Source organism: Suricata suricatta, chromosome 13 (genome assembly GCF_006229205.1).
Source record: "Suricata suricatta isolate VVHF042 chromosome 13, meerkat_22Aug2017_6uvM2_HiC, whole genome shotgun sequence".
NCBI lineage: Eukaryota > Metazoa > Chordata > Mammalia > Carnivora > Herpestidae > Suricata > Suricata suricatta.
This window is the reverse complement of record NC_043712.1, coordinates 31718150-31743220: the sequence shown is the minus strand read 5'-3', so window position 1 is coordinate 31743220 and position 25071 is coordinate 31718150. Positions and strand designations below refer to the sequence as shown.

The following is a 25071-nucleotide window of genomic DNA, read 5'->3' as shown; positions in this document are numbered from 1 at the left end:
TGTTCTATCTGAAAAGTCATAAAGGTGTAGAGAGAGGACTATGGGAACATATCATAAGGACCTACCCAGTTAGGAAGGGTGGGGATAGCATATCATGGAAAAGATCTTGTTTGAATCGGGTCTTAAAGATGAGAAGTGGGTTTAAATGAGGCAAAAAGATAGTAGGTGTGAAGACCCTGGTCATGAAAGACATGATGTTGAGAAATGTGTGGCCTTAGATGGCATTTGCAAAGTGAGCTGTAAGTTGGAACCCAAAAGTAAAAATCTTAATTGTTAAGCTGTGTTTAGGTCTCATTTCATACTTGCTAAAAGGGAAGATGAAGGTCTTAGAACTGAGAGAATATTCATGGCAGTATTTTTTACATAGCAATTACCACCCTGTATTACAGGGTTCACCTTCTGTAGCCTTGGAGCTCTTCAAGTGTGGAACCGTAAGTTATTAGTCTTGGTACACTAAGCTTGTGGTAGAGTAGCTGATAAAGCTAATGGCTAGACAGTTTTGGCTGAATGACTAACCATAAGCACAGTGGATTCAGGAGAGAATGAGGACAGTCTCCCAAGGTTTTAATCTTTTGTGGGTGATAGACTCCTTTGTGAGTCTGCTGAAAGCTACAAACCTTGAAAATGCAAATACGTGTATTTGACCTGCAGTTTCATGGCATTCATGCGTCCTTGAAACCAATCCATGGATTTTTTAGTCAGAATCCCTCCTTAGGAAATTATACCTGGGGAAGCTGTAATCTATAATCACTGTGAATAACCACTGTCTCTTTTAATAATTTTTTTAGTAGTTTTTATTTTTGAGACAGAGACAGAGCATGAGTGGGGGAGGGGCAGAGAGAGCGAGACACAGAATCTGGAACAGGTTCCAAGCTCTGAGCTGCCAGCACAGAGCCTGGTGCGGGACTCGAACCCACAAACTGTGAGATCATGTCCTGAGCTGAAGTCGGCCGCTTAACCGACTAAGCCACCCAGGCATCCCATGTCTCTTTTAATAATCTTTAAATATTAGACTATAGACTGTGAATATGTCTATTTTAGTACTCTTTTTGAGTTCTTCTTATGTTTGGGAGGAGTTAATGCAAATAGCTAACCTATTTAAGAAGAAGAAAGAACATTTTTTTAATGACGACTAAGGTAAAACATTGCTGGACTATAAAGATAAGAAGTACATTGATTAAGCCAGCAACTAAGAAGCACTTGCTTGAGGAGATCCTGACATTCCTGAGTTTGGGTTTAGCAAGTAAGCTGAGGTCCCAAGACCACCCTGGGGCTCAGTGATTTGCTAGGACTCACAGGACTCAGGAAAGCTGTTGTACTCATGCTTATAGCTTATTACACTGGAAAAGATCCATATTAAAATCCTCAGAAAGAAAACGCACGTGGGGCAAATGCCAGGAGAAACCAAGTGCCGGCTTCCAGGCGTGCTGGCCCAGTGCGGGGTCGCAGGCGCACTCAGCTGTAGCTCAGCAGCACCGTCACGTGCGAGTGCTGCAGCCTGGCAGGCTCAGTGCAGCCGTGGTGTCCAGGGTTTGTATTGGGGCTCAGTCACACAGGTTCGCAGGCTTCTTATCAGAGAGACTGTGTCAAGGGCTCAGAGCATATTTCCTAGGGACCAGCCTTGGGCCAGTCCTAAAGACAGGCCGTTCCTGAGAATGTGCAGCATTTGAGCATCTCAGGCCTGTTGACTTCTCCCTTCCTGCAGTTAGCTTTCTTCTGGCCTGCCTGCCCAGCTTTTCTTTTTCTAGATAGACTGTTTCTTGGACCTTTTTGGTCTCATCCTAGGTAGCCATTCTGTAGACTACATATCTGGCCTGTAGCGTTTTCCTCTCCAATGAGTAATTGGGAACTTTGTTTGGACTCAAGGACATAACCATGTTTTGTAGTTTCATGAGATTGTAATGAAATGTAAGTACCCATTCTGTCATTCATTATCAAAAGTGTTTTTATTTTAATTTTTTAATGTCTATTTATTTTTGAGAGAGAGAGAGAGCAAGCGAGTGATCCATCAGGGGCAGGGCAGAGAGAGAGACACACACACACACACAAAATCTGAAGCAGGGTCCAGGCTCCAAACTGTCAGCACAGAGCCCAGGGCAGGGCTTGAACTTGCAAACTACGAGACCATGACCTGAGCTGAAGTCAGACTGAGCCACCCAGGTGCCCCTAACGAAAGTTTTTTGAATGCTCGTATGTAACAGGCCTGCTAGATTTGGATTTACAGAAATGATTAATATGGATCTCTGCCCTCAATGTGCTTATAGTTCCCTAGGGGAGAGAAAAAGAATAGCATTTCTGTTAATGTGTGCTTTAGGAAGCACTTAACCTCATTGGAGAGCATGGTGGAAGGTGTGTGTGCCTGTTTGTATGGGAAGGTGTTGGTGGTTAGGGGAAGACTTCCCTAAAGGACTCACTTCTCCAGTGGAGCCATAAAGGTCAAAGGATACAAGGGGGCATGTTGCTAGTGCTTCTGCAGCCTATGATTGCCTTCCTGGTGCAGTCTCCATAGCTTACTGAGCAAGCACCCTAACGCTAGCTAGAAGATACGTGTTTTCTCGCGGTTTGCACAAGAGGCGAGAGAAATGCAAATCTATTTCCATTATTCCATTACCGTGAATCCACCCAAATGACATTGCCAACCTCCAGTGAAGTAGGTAGTGGTATTTTCACATATTTCTTCCAGGTAGGGGAGTATGTGAATATGTAGCTTTGGGCTAATAAGAATAACCATTAAAAATTTACATGTACTCTGTTTCAAACGGGAGGGCAAATGCTTACTTTAACTTGATGAAATTACTTGTAAGAATTTTTCTGTACTTGTAAACAAAAAAGTTTTAGAAAAAAATTGGATCCAGATTTTATCATATTTGACTCCTGTGTATGTGTGCTTCTCAACAGAATTTGGAACTTATGAGAGAAATAAGCATTTTATTTTTTGAACGGTGCAAAGAAATTATATGATTATAATAGGATCAGGAATGTATTATTTTAGCGAATATGAGATCACTTCAAATTGTTAACCCTGAGAAATTTTCTAATAGAATCTTGTTCTCTCTTCCCAGCATTACAGTGTTTCTGCCACCTTTGTACAAAAGACAATTTTACTTGTGTGACCGATGGGCTCTGCTTTGTCTCTGTCACAGAGACTACAGACAAAGTTATACACAATAGCATGTGTATAGCTGAAATTGACCTAATTCCTCGAGACAGACCGTTTGTATGTGCCCCGTCTTCGAAAACTGGGTCTGTTACTACAACGTATTGCTGCAATCAGGACCACTGCAATAAAATAGAACTCCCGACTATTGGTAAGTGGTTGTGTAAGACTTTTTCCCTAATACCACAGGAAAAGCTGATTCTGACTATGGTTTTAGAACTAGAAGGGATCTTAGAAATCGTCTACCCCTGCTTGCTCTGTGCAGAGGCAAGAACGAACTTGTCCATAGTTGTAGAGTTGTAGGAGTAGCCAAGATCCTGCCTGCTGGGTGTGTGTTGTTGGAGAACATGGTTCCAATAATAGACTGTCTCTGGGGTCTCTTATGCCTAACAGGCCAGCCACCTCAAGGCAGGTTCTGACAAGGCTGCTGTAGTAGTACGCCCGCAGAGTGCCCCGGCTTTGTCCTCGGAGTGGACTTCTCTTCCTTGTGTGATGCCCGGGCCTTTTACAGCCATCGGGAATGGGCAGGAATTGAGCACAGCACTAAACAGTCCACATGCCTTCGTTTTGTAATTTAACCTTGCTTTATGGTCTTTATACATAAATCACTACATATGATTTCAAGGTTTTTGGTCCTTCACCATGGTTTACATTTAACAATTTGAAAGCTTCATAAATTTTTAGAATTAGATTAATGTTCATGTTCTGGTTTAAGATATTAGTCTGAGCACATGTATTTAACTCCTTCCCTTTCTCCAAATCTCGAATTTCTGCAGTGGCAATATAGAATATAGTACATAAAAATGGAGGAAACCTATATTCATGCTAGCAGAGTTAATGGAAGAATACCACCCTCATGCCTATACTTGTGAGAAACTTTTATAATTTATAGTGCAGGTAGCATCAGACTAGAGAAAACTTGACTACCCAGATGAAAAAGAAGTAAGTGAAAGTACCTCTTAGAGATTCCCACCGAACCGTAAACTGAGGCACTTGGGGTGAGGAGGTTACAGGAGAAAGCGCTCCATTCTCCTTTGGGACATCCCTGCTTTCATCCCTCGGGGAGGCGACCCCAGTGCTCGCTCTCCACTCAGAGCTGGTCTAGGCATCGTGCTGATAAAAGCAGGAAACGCTGCTGTGGCCCAGGGGAAAGGGTCGGTCCTACAGGGTGCAGACGGAGGCCATCCTCCCCTTCAGCAAGTGATCACGGCACAGTCAAAGCAGGTCTTCCAGCCTGGTGGGGAAGCTTTCCACGGCACGTTTCCATCAGACTGATTTTTCTGACGTCTGTTTGGGCACCTGCAATTCTAAAATGACAAAGAAAAATTATAATTCTATAATTTCCCATTTCCATTTGGCTTGAAATATCTAAAGGAAGACTCATAAAGCCTTGCAGAAAACTCACTTCATTTCTAATGCCCAACATAAATAAGTCCTGCATTCCAGGTCTCTGATAATCAAGCAGCAAAAAAAATTACCAAATGAAAAGATTCAGTGGTTCAGAAGAAGTGAACCGAACCTGATGAATAAATCCTTTGAAAAAGACTTACCTCATGATAGGGAGGAACTCTCAGACAGTCCAAAGCCCATCGTCAGTTAAAGATCACTTTTAGATGAAAAGCTCAATTGATGAATTATTTTTAAAAATGCAGTTTTGAGAGTGATAAGCAGACTGGATACTAATATTTTATAGTCAAGTGTGAGACAAGCTTAAGGCAACATAAGCTTGAGAAATTTGTGTTACAGTTCAGGGAGAAAAGACAGTGAGCAAATTAAGAGCTATAGAGGATAAATCTAGGTGATCCAATATGCTTACTACAAGAATTCCAGAAAATGACAAATGAGCAGGCAGAAGAGAAGAATGTTATGCAAAATTAATGAAAAAATACTTGATGAAATACATATAATAAACAATGTCAATTTCAAGAATAAAGAAAAAATGCTTATGCATTTGGCACAAGTGAACACTAAGAAAAGGTCAGATTTTCTGCTTTTTTAAATATCAGAAGTTAGTGGAACATCATATATTGTTACCACAGTCCTTAGATCTGCCAAGATTTTCTATATATAAAAGCAACAACCATCTTTAGATAATAAGTATTCAGTGTTTAAGGACCCATGTACTCTTTCTTAAAAGAAATGACAAGAATTAGGATTCTATCATAAGAAATCAATCCAAATAAAGATCTCAAGAATGGGAAAGTTGTGGTATGAAAAAGTGGCTCTGAGCAGTGAACCAGCAAGGCTCAGGATGAATGTCAATGCAATTAATGTGTTTCTGAAATAATGTAAAATGTTAGGTATTAAGAAGAGATCATAAGAAAAAAAATGATCTTGAATTAAAAGTCCAAGTGGTAAGTGTCTGACTCTTGATTTTTGGCTCAAGTCATGATCTCTTGGTTAGTGAGATCAAGACCCATGTTGGGGTCTGAGCAGACAGTGCAGAGCCTGCTTGGGATTCTCTCTCTCTCTCTCGCTCTCGCTCTCGCTCTCTGTCTGCCCCTCCCCTACCTAGAGCATGCATACACTCAAACTTTAAAAAATAAAAATAAAAAAGTCCATGTGGTTAATATAGACTAGGAAGTATATACATGCAATCTCTATTAACAAAATAAAGGATATATTTTTACATTTAAAAAAATGGATGGAAAGGTGTCTGGCTGGCTCAGTTGGAAGAATTTGTGACTCTTGGTCTCAGGATCCTGAGTTTCAGCCCCACGTTGGGTATAGAGATTACTTAAATTAAAACTTTAAAAAATGGGTGGAGATAGATATATGTACACAGACATATACTAAAATGTGAATTTTCTGGCACTAATAAAGCTAAAGCAAATTTTTATTTTCTTTCTACTTTTGCTCATCTATATTTCTACTTTTTTTTTTGGCCTGCTATTAGTATATATATTGGCCTTGGAGTACGAAGATAAGCCAAACTTTAAAAAAAAAAAAATTTAAGAACACATCATGTTGAGCACGAATAATGTATAAAATTGTTGAGTCACTGTACTGTTCACCTGAAACCAATACAACACTGTATGTTAACTATACTGGAATTAAAAATTTAAAAACCTGATAAAAAAGGACTTTTAAGGCATTGATGGGAGTTTTTCCACATTATTGGTGGGTTTTTTTTAATTGTTTATTTACTACTTTTTGAGAGAGAGAGGAGGAGGAGGGGCAGAGAGAAAGGGAGAAAGAAAACCCAAGCAGACTGTCAGCACAGAGCCCAGTGTGGGGCTCAGTCCCACGAACTATGAGATCGTGACCTGAGCCAAAATCAAGAGTCAGCCTCTTAACCGACTGAGCCACCCAGGCGTCCCAGATCATTGGTTCTTTTATTAGTGGCCTGAGAGTGATAGTGTGGAGGCCCTAGATTGTTGGTGGTCACTGGCTTTATTTAGATGAAGGCTGAAGAGCAGAGGAAGAGTAAGTGGATGTTGACTGATCTGGTGATCATGAAAGGGGGACCAGTGGGAGAAGTGATTTACTGGTTCTGGGTTTGAGCCCTATGAGCCGCTGGAATGAGGCTCTCTGACTAATGAGAATAGTGGTCAAGTGCAGGAAATGGGGAGGGTTAGGAAATTGTGGATGCCACCTTCAGTGTTTTTGCTATTGTTGATATTTATTTCATTTGAGGCCCTTTTTCAGGAAAGCCGTCATCTGGCCTTGGTCCCGTTGAACTGGCGGCTGTCATTGCTGGACCAGTCTGCTTTGTCTGCATCTCACTCATGTTAATGGTTTATATCTGCCATAATCGTACTGTCATTCACCATCGAGTGCCAAATGAAGAGGATCCTTCCTTAGATCGTCCTTTTATATCAGAGGGCACTACACTGAAAGACTTAATTTATGATATGACAACCTCGGGTTCTGGATCAGGTAATGTAACTTTTTTTTTTCCTAAGAAATCTTTTAAAGATTAACTATGTTATTTATAAGTTGGCTAAGCCAATTGACTTAGTGTGTTTAAAACTTAAGATAGCGTAAATACCAATTCCAGCTTTAAGCCCACTAATGGTCTGACTGTGGCTAGTTTAGCATAGACAAATTGGGATGTACTTTTAATGTTGAAGTAAGTCTGTAAGTCAGCTTCATGTTTGTTTAAATTTCAAAGCTTTCTCACCTTCTTGTGATTCCCATGAGATAGAATAAGGACAATTATTTTCTTATGAGTGAGGCTGAAGTTCATAGGTGGTCCAGTGATCTGCAACTATGTCCTCTATCCAGGATTGTTCAGAGGCTTTATTTTGATGTTTGAAAGCAATCATAATAGAAAATGTATTTGGAATTTTGGAGGTTATTTGCTTTTTTAACATACGAAATTGCTGTCTTTAGTTCAGACCTAGTTTTTTTTTTTTTTTATTAAACTAATGGTTTTCTCACTTTAGAAAAATGTCCTAAATAACCACCTTGTTATTTAATATAGTTTTATGGATCCATGACCTCTGTGATGTTTGCTTTTTCTCAGTTCTGTTTGCTGATTCTTGTGGTTTCAGAAATAGTCTGGCTAATTGCCAGAATCCTCCCTTGAAGTGGATTCTGGTATAGCAGTCTTTCATGTTTAAACTGAAAGGGATTTAGTTTTTCAGTTGCAGGAGCTTGAAAAGACAGTAAGAGTGGAAGAACCCTGTCCTCTATTAGAGTGTAATTTGACACTGGGCTAGGAATCAAGAGATCTAGATTCCAGTGCAAGTCTTGTCATTCATTTGTTAGCTCTCTGACCGAGGTTAAATCGCATTTCTTCTGTTGGGCTTCTGTTTCCTCATCACAAATATGGAGCAGATACTGATATATAGTGTCTTTTGAAAAGTATAAATCAGGGGCGCCTGGGTGGCTCAGTTGGTTAAGCATCCAGCTTCAGTTCAGGTCATGATCTCATGGTTTGTGGGTTCGAGCCCCGCGTCAGGCTCTGTGCTGACAGTTCAGAGCCTGGAGCCTGCTTCCAGTTCTGTGTCTCCTTCTCTCTCTGCCCCTCCCCCTCTCATGCTCTGTCTCTCTTTGTATCAAAAATAAATAAAACATTAAAAAATGTATAAATCGATTTAAAATAAAGCCTGAATATATATGATGAAAATTCCACTAATTTTATAATCTAGTGACTAAAGGAACATTAAAGTAGAAGTTGTAACTGGAGTAGGAATAGGACTGAAGCATGAAATCACATCTGATATGACAGAAATTTCACACTGTGACAAATGTCTGAGTATTTTAAGGAAATGAATATAGATTTATATGCATATCCGTTTGTTCATTTAAGCACGAGGATACCGACTTCTTGACCGAAGTCTTCCGTAAGTGACTTGTGTCCATGGCACCAGTACTCATGCTGGCTTGTGCCAGAGCCCAGGGCTCTCAGGCGGCCTAAGCGGCCCCTGAGACTGTGGGAGCAGGGAGGCAGCAAGGGGTTGCACTGAGATAGAGCCGTCTTGGTACTGAAGTGTGATAGTCTTTGGGCCAGAGTGATAAGAGGACTAGAGAGAGCTTGTTTTAAGGCTCCCTGGGATTTTCCATAGATTCTGAGTTAGTCTAGAGGGTTCCCAAAAAAGATCTGGCTCATTCTAGAAGTCACCTTCGACCAAAACCTATGATAAGCAAAGACCAGAGTCACAGAAAATCAGAGTGGGATTAATCCCCTGTTGCCGCACTGGTGGCACGGTAGTAGTGTATCAGGCCTCAAGGGGCGAAAGCCCACCTACAGCATTAGATGAAGTTGCTTTCTGGATGGCAGCTGATTTCTGAATAAGAATACATTTATTTACCTTTTAAGATACAGACATGAAGTAAAGATTGGAATTCTTTTTTCCATTTTATCTGTCTTTCTAGATAATCAGGAACCACAACTCTGTTCTCTGAAACTTACTTTCTCTCCTTTTATGCTTTATTCTGAAAAAACTGTCTACACTGTTAGCCCTGTGGCTTCGGGCAGTTAGCTGATGTCTCATGCCCAAGTTATTTTATCTTTAAAATTAAAGTAATGAACCCTGCCCTGTGCATGTCATTGGATTGTTGTGAGGTTCAAATGAGACCAGATGTTCTGATAAATTATAGTTAGGTCCAGATGACAGGTGTTACTCAAAGATATTTGGAAGAAGAGTCTGACAGGTAGTGTTAATTTGCTGCATTACAAAAAAACTTAGTTGAAGGCCTCCTTCCCCTGTCATAGTTCATTATGTGCTGAATAGCCTCCAAAGTTATTGAGACAGAAGCTGTCTTATGTAAATGGTAGCAGAAAATGCCACTCGTTTCCCTGCTATTCATTATAAAGCCTTCATATTGTCTCATGCATGGGACTTGTGACTGTGAGCAAAATGTCTTCACATAATATGCTTTTTAGTTCTTTCAATCACTGAGAAAAGATAAAACTAATCATTTCATGTTATGAATTTCTGTGTTCATGATTCAGTACCATAACCATAATGGAGGAAAGGCCTGCTCTCTGTTTCTCAAAGACTGTGTTTTTAACTTGGAAACTGTGGGCAGCTCTACCCTGAAGCTAACCTAATCCCTGTTGCATCCGTTTGAATCACAGGTTGTATGTGTGCCCTTATTTAAGCTGTCATTAGACAGTATGTGAGCATGTGCATGTATGCCAGTTTTTGAAGAGAGTGAGTCTCTTAGGTCACGTTCATTATGTCTTGTTCATGCCTACGGTCTCTTACAGTGTATGTGGCTCCCTGGCTGTTCTGGTGGTTGTGTCTCTCGCTCACTGCATGTGAAGGAAGCTGCTCAGGCCCTGTCTGCATATTGATGCAGAAATGCTTTCTCTCAAGCATTTCTAAGGATACAGAGGAGGAAAGCAGATAAGACAGATTTGAATTAGACCTGTTTATTTTTCTCTTTAGAAGAAAATCATTACTTCTTAAAAATGTTCACATACTCATATGGGTTATGGTAACTAAGTATAGATAACATGATGGATCTAGATTTGGTTTTGAATTTTAGTTTGGGATCTAGAATCCAGTGATAATGGGGAGACAGAAACTTTCCTTGTTCTCGTAGCCTTTCTTGACCGGATCATTTACATGAGGCCAGAATGTGTTGGACATTTTCAGACTTCCCATTTGCAGTTCCCCTTTCTCTTGTACTCCTTTGCCTTCTTTTTTTTTTCTTTTTAAGTTTATGTTGAGGGAGAGAGAGAGAGAGAGTAGGTGAGGGGCAGAGAGAGAGGGAAAGAGAATCGCAAGCAGGTTTCATGCTCAGTGCAAAGCCTGATGTGGGACTCAATCCCACAATTGTGAGATCATGACCTGAGCTGAAATCAAGAGCCTACCTCTTAACCAGCTGAGCCACCCAGGCGCCTCTCCTTGCCTTTCTAACTTCCAAAGTCACCTCCATAAGTATACTTTATATCTGTAAGTATATATAGTGTGACCCTGTTCAAAGGCTTTAAGAAAATCTTGTAAATTAGTATCTATGAAATAACATAATTAAGAATTGATTATTCACAATATTAAGGAGCTCCTTGATTTCAATAAGAATTTTTCACAATCTATTTTTCACTAGCAACCTCCTTAAAAACAATTGTTTATAATTAGACTGCTAACTACTTTGCAATAGGTGGAGAGGGTAAAGAACAAGGAGAGAAAAGGACCCATCTGAGACACTTATAGATGAAAAGAGGGAAAACTTTCTGATCTCTTTAAAGTAAAAACTGAACATTCAGATTTATAAGCATTTCACATCAGGAAACTAAGAAAGCACATATTTTCATTTACTATCATTGGGTTAATTTGGTTCGGCAAGCAACTCTGAATATAGATTATAAATTATGCAAATTTACATGTGTAAGTCATATAAATAAAATACAAGTGTAGGACATAGTTTATACTGGTACTTTTATTGTCAGGGTCAGTATGGTTTAAGATGACAGTTCCTTAGTCTGTAAAGGGATATGATATTCAGTGAACTGGAAGTGTTCCAACTATAGCATTACTTAAACGTTACAGGTAGTGGTAACTCCTTTTCTGTAAGTGAGTAAGTGTGGCAATATTTTAAAACTACACATTTTAGAGCAGGGCATGTTCAGATGGTGAGATAATGCCAATGTCCCATCACCAAGTTATAAGTTACTTGGCATCATTCTTTAAGATACTAATGTTGCCTAGGCAGCCAGTTCCCAGCAAGTAAGTTGCTTGTCTTGAAATGGTTCCTGTGATAATTTTTCCTGATTTATTAAAATCAGTATGGATTGTACATACTGATTTTATGTTTCTTGTGTTCACATACTTTTCTCCTTCCATCAATAAAACCATTACCAGATTCATTCTTCTAAGATAAGATCTTTAAATTACTTCTCCTCATTCATGGGCCCTTTTCAGAAATTTTAGTAGTTCCTGTTTTGTCCACAGCTCTCATCGGTCATCGTGAGCTCGGCCTTCAGTACTCTTCATGCTCTGTGGACAGCTTCCCTTCTCTTCCCTTACTTTACCACATCCTCCCCTTCTGTTATCCAAGCTGGTTCTGTAAACATCCATTCATTTCCTCTTACCTTTCCTGGAATATTCCTCCTACCTAAACACCTTAGCTCCTCTTCTCCTTTGGTCCTATCCCTTCTGTAAAGGACAGTCAGAATTCAGCTTACTTTACAAAGTCTTCCTGGACCCTCTAGGCCGGAGTTTCTGGATTCTTTTATTGTATTTATTATTTTCATTTTATTACGAATTACTGTTTTTGTCAATAAAGTCTGTGTCTCCCCAGTGAGATTGTAAGCCTCTTAAAGATAGAGCTGTAACAGTTACTCTGTTCCTGGGTCACCCCTTAATGCCCATGCTTATTACCTTTAGGTTTACCATTGCTTGTTCAGAGAACAATCGCAAGAACTATTGTGTTACAAGAAAGTATTGGTAAAGGTCGATTTGGAGAAGTTTGGCGGGGAAAATGGAGAGGAGAAGAAGTTGCTGTTAAAATATTCTCCTCTCGCGAAGAACGCTCATGGTTCCGTGAGGCTGAGATTTATCAGACTGTAATGTTACGCCATGAAAACATCTTGGGATTTATTGCAGCAGACAATAAAGGTCAGTAACATTTCCTTCTCCTTTGAGTAGAATGAAATCTACTTGAGCCTTTCCACAAATATGGCTGCTAAACCGTGTCAGATTTGGTAAGAAATCAATGTTTGCCATACAGATTAGACACATTAAGTCAAATAGAATATATTAGAAGCCTTTAGAAACTGGAACTTCTTAAAGATTTTCTTGACTCTTGACTGCATGTTTCTAAATCTCTAGTTGTTTTTAAAAATCTAAAGAGCTATATATATTTTTTAAAAGTGATGTTCTTTTTTTTTAGGCAGTTAGTTATTGAGTATAGTCATAACACAAAGCATTTTATAAACTCTGGTTGCTCAAAATTTTGAGATAGGATAGAGCCCCGAGATCTGTTTCCTTTAAGTTTCTTCATGACTATTAGGGCAGTCTAATATATACTACTGACTTTATTTATAGGAAGAGTAAAAATAACTGCTCAGTGTATTTTGTGTTTTAAGTTGCCAGGAGCTAAGTAGTCTTTTAAATAAATAAAATATTTAAAAATTTTTTTTTATATTTTTATTTTATTTTTGAGAGAGAGAGAGAGAGAGAGAGAGAGAGAGAGACAGAATGCAAGCAGCGGAGGGACAGAGAGGGAGACAGAATCGGAAGCAGGCTCCAGGCTCTGAGCTGTCAGTGCAGAGCCCGATGTGGGGCTTGAACTCCTGTACTGTGAGATCATGACCTGAGCTGAAGTCAGACACCCAACCAGCTGAGCCACCCAGGCACCCCAATAAAATAAACTTTTAAATAAACTCAGTTAGAGAAATAGTTTCTCCAGGATTACCTTGCCCATTGGTGACCATTTGGAGGCTTCCTTGCCTGTAGCACAGATCTGAAGCCGCAGGAAGCAAAGAAGCCGTGTCAGTGGAGCGTCAGACTGAGTGGTGACTGCAAGCAGTGGCTTCAGACTGTCCTTCGCCTGCCGTCTTGGCCTCAGTTATTACTGTCGCGCCCGCAGCCCCTGCTCGGCAGCTTTATCATCCCCACCTGGAATCAGATGTATTTCTCAGCTTTCCTATTTTTTTTTATAAATTTTTTTTATGTTTTATTTTTTTTTTTTGATACCGAGAGAGACAGAGCATGAGAGGGGGAGGGGCAGAGGGAGAAGGAGACAGAACCAGAAGCAGGCTCCAGGCTCTGAGCTAGCTGTCAGCACAGAGCCCGATGAGGGGCTCGAATCCACGAATGTGAGATCTGACCCGAGCCAAAGTTGGAGGTTTAACTGACCGAGCCACCTGGGCGCCCCTCAGCTTTCCTATTTTTAAAAAATGCTACCATTTTCTCTTTTAGATAGACCAAAACCAGAGTCCTCCTTTTCCTCGTCTCCCTTCCCGTTTTCTTCAGTATTTCTTTCTTTAGAATATTAAGTGTTTGATGATTTTTCCTTTTGCTCCTCTGTATTTTCAAACTTATTTGCAGTAAGCATTTATTGCTTGGGTTGTTTTTAGTTTTTAGTTAGAGAACATTTCCAGCATACGGGAAAGTGGAGCGAGTCGAGTGTAATGCATGCATGTCATCCAGCTTCACCAGTGATTGCTTGCTCATTCCCGATCACATTTGATCTCTGATTCTACCTTCTGCCTCCATCTAAATTATTTGAAGCCAAAGACATGATATATCTTTTCTCTATAAACATTTTTGATTTTCATCTTTAGATTAAGGAATCTTTTTAATGAAATATGACCACATGACCATTGTCACTTTTTAAAATGTCATCATGTATTTAGTCACTTTAAAATTTCTGCAGTTGTCTGTCTTTTTTTATTAAATAATTGGTCTAATTGGTCATTCACTTTAGGAACAGCTTTAGTCCACACATTGCATGTGTCACTTTAGTCCACACATTGCATTTGGTTGATAATTATCTTAGATCCCTTAAAATTGCTATGTTCCCTCTTCATCTCTTTTTTTTTTTCTTCTTGCAGTTTATTTGTTGAAGAAACTGGACTGTTTGTCCTGTTGGGCTCATCACATTCTGGACTCTGTTGATTGAGTTTCCATAGTATCTCAGAACTTGCTCCTTTTTTTTAAAACCTGGTAGTTAGAATTAGAGACTGAATCTGATTACATTTTAATGGTTTCTTGGTAATATTGTGTACCTTCCTACATATTGCATCCTTCTCATGTCTCATATCAGGAGGCATGTAATATTTGCTTATCCATCTCCTTTTTGTGACTTGGGTGTAGTGATGGGTGCCATATATATAGGCAGTGATTTGTCAGTGATTACTACCAATCTGATATTTCTTAATTTAAAAACAAAACAAATAAGCAAAAGCAGTGATCATAGTTTGACCAAGTCCTTCATTTTCATTTTCTTCTGCCTTTACCGTCATTTAGCTTACTCTTCAACCCTTAAAACAATCTTAAAAACAATGTTCCATGACTCTCAATTTTCTGTCTTCATTTATTATTTCTTAGTAGTTGTCTTTGTTTTCCAAAACTCTTCTTACTGACTGATATGAAAGCCCTATCTACAAACAGTAATTGCTCCTTTGAAGAACTTATCCACATGTGTACTTTCAAACTTGGCTGTGATGGTTGCTTTCAAATCTGTATTTTGGGCTTCTAACCACACCCAGACCCAACCTGTTTTAGGCATATTTCAAGTTGCAAACACACTGGCACAAAATCCCCTTGCTCCGTGCCCCGGACTCTCTCTTCCCGTTTGCTCAGGCCGCAGCCAAGCTGGTGCTGTCCTCTGGTGGTCACCATGGGAACTGGCTGCCCCTGTCACATCTTCCCTACCCTCTCCTCTCTTCTTTGTCAGGAGCTAATGGACTTGGCCCAGAACCTAGTCCGTCCACCCCAATTCTCTTCTTTATCTTTATCCTCCTGAGTTAGTGAATTCCACCTCAGACAACCCTGTATATTGCACAGTCTCTTCTCCTCTTCTGCCTCTCTTGCTAATTACCTCAGAAAACGTCCCTGTCTTCCATCTGCTTGTGTTCCTATTTATATATCAGCCTTTCAGAATTCAGTCTTGATTAGTAAGCATGCAGATAAAGGTAGTGATGCATCTCTGTCAAGGGAAAGAATGAACGGAATTAGTTTATGATGAACAAGTTTATAAAGAACAGGTGTCATGAATATCTAAATTCTTTTGAAAATACCCAGAAATCCTCTCTAGAATATTCTGAAAATACCTTTCTTATTCTCTTTTAATCAGAGTTGCTTTCCTTCAAGTAACAACTTTCAAAATACAGATTTTGTTTCATGTCAGTTGGGTGGGTTTTTTGGGTGTGTGTGTGTGTGTGTGTGTGTGTGTGTGTGTGTGTGTGTGTCTTTAACAACCAATAGGGAAGGAAACAGCACATTTAAAAAACTCTTTTAATTTTTTATTTTTTTGAGAGAGAGAGCAAGCACAAGTGTGGGAGAGGGGGACAGAGGGAGACAGAGAATCTTTAGTATCCATGCTCAGTGCAGAGCCTGACACTGGGTACAATCTCATGACCCTAGGATCATGACCTGAGCCAAAATCAAGAGTCGGATGCTCAACTGACTGAGCCACCCAGGTGCCTCAGGAAACAGCACATTTTAAGTTCTTAGTGGCACTAAATGCTTAATCAATTACCTTAGTTTTTAAATCTTCTTAACACTTTTGCAAAAGTAAGGTATTCTTGCTGTGTAAGAGAAGAAACAGAGGCTCATTGCTTAAGAAACCTATCTGAGGTTACATAGTCCATAACAACCAGGTCTGGATTTCACTCCAGGTCAGAATGACTCCAAGCCTGCATCTTATACTGAATTGTGCTGGATGCTAGTATTGTTATAATTCATGATTTCCTGAAGTATGTGGTTTTCTTGCTATTTCTAGGTTAAATAGGCTTTTGTGGACCAGTCTAGCCTAGAAGCCTAGCCAGAAGCCTCACCATGATTCCCATGGGAAAACACATTTCAAATCTGTGTATCAGCTTACAAGCAACCTCTTGGAAGACATATTACTAGTTGTTGATGTTCAGAATCACCTTATGTAAAACTGGGTTCAGCCCCAGCTGTTTTCCTCCAGACATTTTAGTTCCTGTCTCAGCTTTCCCATGTGCCAGTGATACCACAATTTTTACATTTTTCTCTAAGCTGGAAACCTTGAATCTGGTATCTTTGTGAACTGTAGGCACAGTCTGTGATTAAAGCTTGCATTTCTTCATTAAACTCACAGTTTTGTCCTGTACTATTCCATTCCTGCTGTGGCAACACTAGGCTCCAGATACTTCCCATCTTCCTCCCTCTCATTTCCCTCCTCCTTCCAGAAACAACCATCGAGCAACTAACCTGAACCAGACATTTTTCTAGCCACTAAGGAGTCCCCGCTCTGTTACTGTCTGAGTAGATTCAAGGTCACCATTTTGGAACTATGATTTTTTGTCTCTTCAATGGGATTAGTTGTCCTTGCCTATCTCGGGACAAAGAAGTTACTGAGAGGATCTAAAAAGTGTGTGTAAAGGTATAAATGCGGCTGGAGTAATATGCACACTTAGGGCACCGTCATCCTGTGCTACAGTTGCAGATGTCAAGATTGGGAGTAAACAGTGGTAACTTTTGAACGGACAGATCTTACATGTTCTGTAGCCGGTCTGAAACATTGTTACTCTACCCCACAGACAACGGAACCTGGACTCAGCTCTGGTTGGTGTCAGATTATCATGAACATGGATCCCTTTTCGATTATTTGAACAGATACACGGTTACCGTGGAAGGAATGATAAAGCTCGCTTTGTCCACAGCGAGCGGACTTGCCCATCTTCACATGGAGATTGTTGGTACCCAAGGTAACTCAGAGTAGTTCTGTTACTTACGCTTTACCTTCCCCTGAACCTAATGTCTGTTAGAAAATTTTTGTAAGAAGTCAGCCTAAATGGAGATGTTTAAAATGAGGTTTTAAATGAAATTATTTCCTCTTTCGGTTGAAAATCTCAGGTGGAGTTAGGAATGTAGGAATTTCCTTAGAGATTCTCTAGTCTTTGTGGCACCACTGCCATGTTTGTGAGTTTGTAAAAGTGGCATCTAGTCTCGTGATTTTTGAGGGTCTTCATTTCAGAATTAAAGTCTAAAAGAATGTATTTTTATGTGTAGTATCAAATGTAATGTGAAAAATGCTTTTTAAAAACCAACATGCTATCTAATATAATCTGGCCATCTAATAATTATATATGACCCTGAGATGAGGAGACTGCACGAGAAAGTTTTATAGTCGAGAAGTTTTAGTTATGAAATCCTTCTGGTATGATTTGTATGCCGTGTAGGACATCAGGTGCTGATCTCTCTCTCCCGTCGCGATTCTCCACTTGCCGTCACTCTGCACGTGCTGTTTCCATCCTCGCCTCATCTTTGTAATTGTTGTTGTTGCTGACTGTTGCAGCTCTATTGAGTTACAGTTCACACATCATACAGTCCACCTGCTTTAAGTGTGTAGCTCCAGTTTTTAGTGTATTCACAGGGTTGTGAATCAACCACAGTCAGTTTTAGAACATTTTCCATCACTCCAGAAGGCAATGATGTGCCCATAGCGGTCACTCCCCTTCCTCCCAAACTCCTTAGTCTGGGCAACCACTGCTCTCCTCTCTGCCTCTATAGATTTGCTTATTCTGAACATTTCATATAAATGGGATTGTATCATACATGGTCTTTTGTGACTGGCTTCTTTGTCTTAGCATATTTTCAAGGTTCATCTGTGTTGAAGCACATATCAGTGCTTCATTTCTTTTTACGGCCAAATAATACTCCATTGTTTCGATGTACCACATCTGTCCATCAGCTGATGGACGCTGGGTTGTTTCCACTTTTGGCTATTGTGAGTAATGCTGCCTGTGAACACAGGTGTACACTTTTCATGTGTGTGTGAGCATACGTTTTCAGTTCTCTCGCACAGTGGAATTACTGGATGATACAGTAACTGATGGTTTTGAGGCACTCCCGGACTGGGACTGTTTTTTCCAAAGTGGCTGTACCATCTTACCTTCCTGCCAGCAGCGGAGGAGCGTTCTAGGGTTACCACACTGTAATAAGTATTTTTAACAGCATGTCTTCCAGTGGTTAGTATTGAAGGTTGTGAATTTATTTATTTATTTTTATGTCTTTTATTTGAGAGACAAAGAGAGACAGTGTGAATAGGGGAGGGTCAGGGAGAGAGGAAGACACAGAATCTGAAGCAGACTCCAGCCTCTGAGCTACCTGTCAGCACAGATCCCGACGTGGGGCTTGAACCCATGAAACATGAGATCACGACCAGAGCCAAAGCCAGTGCTTAACTGACTGAGCCACCCAGGCACCCTTTTAATTATTATTTTTTTTTATGTAAAGGTTGTGAATTTAATACTGAGTACAGTTGTGAGGTAGATGACGTCATGTAGATGTTTGGTTCTTGGTCTGAAATATCAATCTGTGACTAGAATTCTAGAAATAATTCATGAGATGCCAATGAACTAACATCTTTAACCCCTAGGCTTTGAGTTTTTGGAAGTACAGTTTTTGACCATCTTTTAGAGAATCTTATTTTCTCTGTTTTCTTTGAAGAAATGTAACTTCAGCACCTTCTGGTATAATGACTTGCCTGGGCCTGTCAGTAATTGTCCAGGTTTCACAGACAATGTGGGCTGAGATGCTGTGACACTGCGCTGGGACAGGAGTAGAGGCTTGGAACCTAAAGGGGAGACTTGTGACTGGTATCACCTTTTAAACAATCACGTCTGATTTGTTTCTTTAGGGAAACCAGCCATTGCTCATAGAGATTTGAAGTCCAAGAATATCTTAGTAAAGAAGAATGGCACTTGCTGCATTGCAGACTTAGGACTGGCAGTGAGACACGATTCAGCCACAGATACGATTGATATTGCTCCAAACCACAGAGTGGGAACAAAAAGGTATACTTGTGAATAGTGTTTGATATCTTCTGACATCAACTTCTTTTTCATTTCCTTCTCATTTGTATATATATATATATCTTCTGAAACTCAAACCTGTACTTTATTAGATTGCCCACAGGTAGAAGATCTCATGGTCTTGCCTGCTCTGCAGCCAAGGTTACCTGACTTTAAAAGATGCGTGCTGATGAAAGGTGGCCCTTCCAGAAATATTACCTTAGTTATATTATAATAACAATAGTATTTGACGTTAATAGGCTACCCAGTATGTGCCAATCTTTTTTTCTTTTAATGTTTGTTTATTTTTGAGAGAGAGAGACAGAGTATTAGCAGGGGAAGGGCAGAAAGAGGGAGACGCAGAATGCAAAGCAGGCTCCAGGCTCTGAGCTGTCAGTACAGAGCCTGACGTGGGCCTCGAACTCATGAACCACGAGATCATGACCTGGTTGCTCAACCAGCTGAGCCACCCAGGCGCCCCTGTGCCAGTCATTTTAATGGGTCTTGTATATGTATTATCTCAGTACTGCTCTTCTCATATGCTGTACTATAGCTAGCCCAACAATCTTATTTTATTATTTAGAAAACATGTCTATTTATTTTGAGAGGGAGAGAGAGCAGGGGAGGGGCAGAGAGAAGGAGAGAGGGAATCCCAAGCAGGCTCTATGCTGTTAGGGCAAATCCCACAGATTGCAAGATTATGACCTGAGCCCAAATCAGGAGTTGGAGACTTAACCAGCTGAGCCACCCAGGTGCCTGCATTTTTGTATTTTTAGTTCCTGAAAATACACCTTTCTTTCTTCCTCAGAATTTTTGCATGTGTTGTTTCCCTGATTTGTCCTCACCCTTCCTTTTTTATAGGACACCCTTTCTAGACAGTGAAGTGCCCTTACCAAGTGCCCCCCTAGCAGGCTGCACCTGGACTGTTAAGGCACATAGCACGTTGTAACTCCCCACTTACCCATCTGTATATTCCATTGGACGGCAAGCTGCCTGAGGGCAGTCTTGGACTCCCAGCATCCATTACAGTGCTGAATACAGAGCAGGTCTTCAGTAGACATTTGTCAAAGCCATCAGTTTTCAAAAGAACGTAACTAGATAGGTGTCCTTGTCCTCATTTCATTGATGAGGAAACAGCCCCATGGAAGTTAAGTAATGGGGCCAGCCTCGTATGGATGGTAACCTGAATTAGCCGAGATTTGAACCTCGGCCTTTCTGACCCAAAGGCCTCACTCTGTATCACAGCATGTTGCCGCAACATATCTTCACACGACTGCCTCGGCCTTGGATAGAGCCAAGCTTTATTCTGTCTCAGTTGTATTTATGATTTCTGGATTCAACAGGGACTCTCAGAACTCTTGACGTACGGGTCCAGGACAGTGGTTGCTGCAGGTCAGGTCTTTGTGGATCCTGACCCCTACTTTACTAGGCTTTTTAAAACTTGAGAACCCTACAGTGTGGCATCAATAGGAGGACTGCGTGCACCTGAGTGGCTCAGTCGGTTAAGTGTCCGACTCTCCATTTCGGCTCAGTTCATGAGTTGAAGCCCCACATCGGGCTCTGCACTGACATTGCGGAGCCTGGCTGGGGTTCTGTCTCCCTTTCTCTCTGCCCTTCCCCCACTTGCTCTCTAAAAAATAGGACTGGCGTTCATTTTTTTCTATTATTTTGTTCCCTGGATTATGTCTTTTCCTTCCTTTCCTCCTCTTCTAGTGAGAAGATTTCTAGATTAAAATATATGGTCCTTGCATAGAACTTGACAAAGTAGGTGGTGTATAGTAGGAGATTTATAATAATGATTAATATATGAGTGTCTTTCATTGGAAACAAATCAGTAAGGCAGATAGCATGAAATTGCTGTTTCAGCTTTTCATGGGATTTAGTTGACATCATTAATTTTCAAATCAGTGTGGATATTTAATGTTTTTGAGTGTATATGATCTTAGTTATGTAATGTTGTTAATTTTTGTGTGTATATGTAGAGAGATGCCTGCAAGGATGTTGATCAAAGTATTAACACTGGGTGGTAGTAATGGAATGATTTTTTTACTTTGTATTTTATGAACTTCGGGGAAAATTTCTATAAGAAGTGTGAATCATTTTAAAAACTAGCAGAACCATGCTAAGAGAGAAGAAAAATCTCAAAGTTTATACTGATATATATTTTTTTAATTCTCAGGAGAGAAAAAAAGTCTATGAAAGAGTTCAAAAGTATTGTGGCCACCATTACATAAAATGAAATGCTGACTTCTTTTTTAGGTACATGGCCCCCGAAGTTCTAGATGATTCCATAAACATGAAACACTTTGAATCCTTCAAACGTGCTGACATCTATGCAATGGGCTTAGTATTCTGGGAAATAGCTCGACGATGTTCCATTGGTGGTAAATTTCTCCTCCTCCCCCAATAGTTTGTCATAAACAGAAGCTGTTCAAGGAAAGCCTTTTATTTTTTAATTAAAAAAAACTTTAATATTTATTTCTGAGAGAGACAGAGTGTGAGCGGTGGAGGGGCAGAGAGAAAAGGAAACACAGAATCTGAAGCAGGCTCCAGGCTTTGGACTGTCAGCACAGAGCCCAACGCAGGGCTTAACAACTCACCGACCGTGAGATCATGACCTGAGCCAAAGTCAGAAGCTTAACCAACTGAGCCACCCTCGCGCCCCTAGCCTTTTTTTGAGTGTAATTATGCATACCAGCAGTGATCACTGAGAGTGCCAAAGAAAATAAAGGAGATAAAACCTGAGTGAGAGGAGATGACATGACACCCTTATTCTAGTGTATTCTTTTTTTATTTTCCATTTAAATCCTGGGAAGCATCAGAAACCAAGCCCTGGTTATCGCAGCGTATAGTTATTGAGAGCAGAGGACTACTTGAGAGGCCACCCAGGAAGCTGTTTCTAGCATGTACCTGGTCAAACTCTTTTCCCCCTGAGCCTGTGGGTAGTCTGTCCCACTCCAGTCCTGGAAGTTACAAATACAGAGTCCAGTTACATCGCCCTTACACTATGTTTTAAACTACGTTTTGACTTACATTTAGTTTTAGATTGAGAACTTCTGATGTTGACTTGAGGAATAGTTCCTTATGCTTGGGGGCCCAGGCTTGGTTGAGACTAAGGTCTCAAGTTTATGTGACAGTAAGAGGGGGAGCATGTCTCTGTGTTGTAGTGAAGAGGAGAGATCCGAGTAGAGGTAAAGGACTTGCACCTCCGACTGGCTCGTAGGATTTAACAGCTCTGTGGTAGAGGGTAGATCCCTATGCCAAGTGAGAGGTGAGCACTCACAAAATTAAAACTCTCGTTTTTTTTGTGCCAAGGGTTCTTCCGGAAACTATCAATCTGGTCAGCAGAGCTCATGGGTAACATGGTTAACCACCATTAAAATAGCCTTTGCTGATCCCGTGGTGGTATTTAGTTTCGAGCTGTGGGCCCCGTGCCAACTCAGAAAGCTGGGCTGTTGATGCAGATGTGGGTGAGACAGAGCAAGCTCTAGCCTCTGTTCCACGTAGCCCGGAAGTAGGACTCTCAGGTGTTCCTTGTCTGTCTGGACAGAGAATGGCCTGGCATTATCTGAATAAATTCTTCAAAATTGTTTTTTTTTTTTAACCATTATAGGAATTCATGAAGATTACCAGCTGCCTTATTATGATCTTGTACCTTCTGATCCATCAGTTGAAGAAATGAGAAAAGTTGTTTGTGAACAGAAGTTAAGGCCAAATATTCCAAACAGATGGCAGAGTTGTGAAGTGAGTGTTTCTCTTGGACACTATACAATTTTCTAAACTGTTTCTGCTTGTTAAGTGGAAATTTGCCTCTTTCTTTAAGGAAAATAGACACAAGAATTTTCTTTTTTTTTTTTTTATGGCAATTAAACCAGTGAATGAAAACCAGAATAATATGGTTTTCATGTTCAATCTCAAGTACATCTGTCAATGTATCAGAATAGTGTTTAAATCTACCAGTGAACCAAGGCATCTGCATTTTTATTTTATCTATTTTCTTTTTTTCTTTATTAATAGTTTATTACCAAGTTGGTTTCCATATAACACCCAGTGCTCTTCCCCACAAGTGCCCCCCTCCATGACCATCGCCCCCCTCCATGACCGTCACCCCCCTCCCTTTCCCCCTCCCTCTTCAGCCCTCAGTTTGTTCTCAGGATTCAAAAGTCTCTCATGATTTGCTTCACTCTCTCTCCCCAACTCTCTCTCTTGTTCGGTTTCTCCTGCTCTACCTATGAGTGACAACATATGTCTCTTCCTGACTTACTTCACTTAGCATGAGTCCCTCTGGTCCAAATGGCCAGATTTCATTCTTTCTCATTGCCATGTAGTCCTCCATTGTATATATAAACCACATCATCTTGATCTACTCATCAGGTGATGGACATTTAGGCTCTTTCCATGATTTGGCTATTGTTGAAAGTACCGCTATGAACATTGAGGTGCATGTGCCCCTATGCATCGGCACTTCTGTATCCCTTGGGTAGATCCCCAGTGGTGCTATTGCTGGGTCATTATTTTATCTATTTTCTATCTTTTAATCTTTTTTTAAAATTTTTAAAAAATGTTTTATTTATTTATTTATTTATTTTGAGACAGAGAGAGCACATGAGTGGGGAGGGGCAGAGAGAGAGGGAGACACAGAATTCAAAGCAGGCTCTAGGCTCAGCTGTCAGCACAGAGCCCGACACAGGGCTTGAACCCATGAACCGTGAGATCATGACCTGAGCTGAAGTCGGATGCTTAACCGACTGAGCCACCCAGGCACCCCTCTTTTAATCTTTTAAAATGGAATGTTTAATCCATTTACATTTAATGCACTTATCAGTATGCTTGAGCTTAAGTTTACCATCTCTCTCTCTCTGTTTTTTGTTTTTTGTTTTTTGTTTTTTGTTTTTTTTTTGATAAGTACATTCCTTAATCCCTATCACCTATTTAACGCATACCCCCCCACTGGCCCTCTGGTAACCATCCGTTTGTTCTCTGTAGTTAAGAGTCTATTTCTTGGTTTGTCTCTCTTTTTTTTTTGTTTGTTTGTTTTGTTTCTTAAATCCTACGTACAAGTGAGAGCATATGGTGTTTGTCTTTCTCTGACTGACTTATTTCACTTAGCATTATATCCTCTGGATCCATCATGTTGTTACAAATGGCAAGATTTCATTCTTTTTTGTGACTGAATAATATTTATCCATTCATCTATTGGTGGACACTTGGGTTGCTTCCATAATTTGGCTATTGTAAATAATGGTGCAATAAACGTAGGGGTACATGTATCCCGTTCAGTTAATGTGTTTGTAGTTCTGAGGTAAATCCCCAGCAGTGCAATTCCTGGATCGTAAGGTAGTTCACTTTTTAAGTTTTTGAGGAGCCTCCATCCTATTTTCTAAAATGTCTGCACCAATGTGCATTCCCACTGGTAGTACAAGAGGGTTCATTTTTCTCCACATCCTCACCAACACTTGTTTCTGGTTTTTGATTTTTGCCATTCTGACAGGTGTTGTAGTGTGGATTTGCATTTCCCTGATGATGAGTGATTGTGAGCATCTTGTGTCTGTGGTCATCTGTATATCTTCGTTGAGAAATGTCTGTTAATTTCCTCTATTCATTTTAAATTGGATTATTTTGGGGGGTATTTAGTTATATCAGTTCTTTATATATTTTAGATACTAACTTTTTATCAGACATGTCATTTAAAAATATCCTCTCATTAGTTTTGTTGATTATTTCTTTGCTGTGCAGGTTTTTATTTTGATATAGTCCTAGTAGTTTATTTTTGCTTTTATTTCCCTTACTTCAGGAAACGTGTCTAGAAAAATGTTGCTACAGCCAGTATCAGAGATAATTACCACCTGTGCTCTCTTCAAGGATTTTTATGGTTTCAAGTCTTACATTTAGGTTAATCTATTTTGAGTTTATTTTTGTGCATGGTAAAAGAAAGCGGTCCAGGTTCATTCTTCTGCATGTGGCTGTCCAGCATTCACAACAAAACATCATTCGTTGAAGAGACTTTTTCTGATTGTGTATTCATTCC

General features: G+C 40.2%; 1 protein-coding gene across 3 annotated transcripts in view; it reads left to right on the top strand.

Moving 5' to 3' along the window:
* Positions 1-3067: 3067 nt before the first annotated feature.
* Positions 3068-25071, top strand: part of TGFBR1 (transforming growth factor beta receptor 1) — a 33419-nt gene continuing 11415 nt past the window's right edge. For 2 of the 3 annotated variants that reach the window (XR_003901901.1, XR_003901900.1), the window contains exons 1-7: positions 3086-3308; positions 6794-7036; positions 11941-12171; positions 16788-16955; positions 18890-19046; positions 21303-21427; positions 22657-22787. Coding sequence is in view for 1 of the 3 variants with exons in the window: in XM_029920372.1 (XP_029776232.1) it covers positions 3173-3308; positions 6806-7036; positions 11941-12171; positions 16788-16955; positions 18890-19046; positions 21303-21427; positions 22657-22787 (1179 nt within the window). In the remaining 2 variants the exon portion in view is untranslated. Of the gene's footprint in view, positions 3309-6793; positions 7037-11940; positions 12172-16787; positions 16956-18889; positions 19047-21302; positions 21428-22656; positions 22788-25071 lie in introns of all 3 variants that reach the window. The other variant, XM_029920372.1, reaches the window with a different exon arrangement.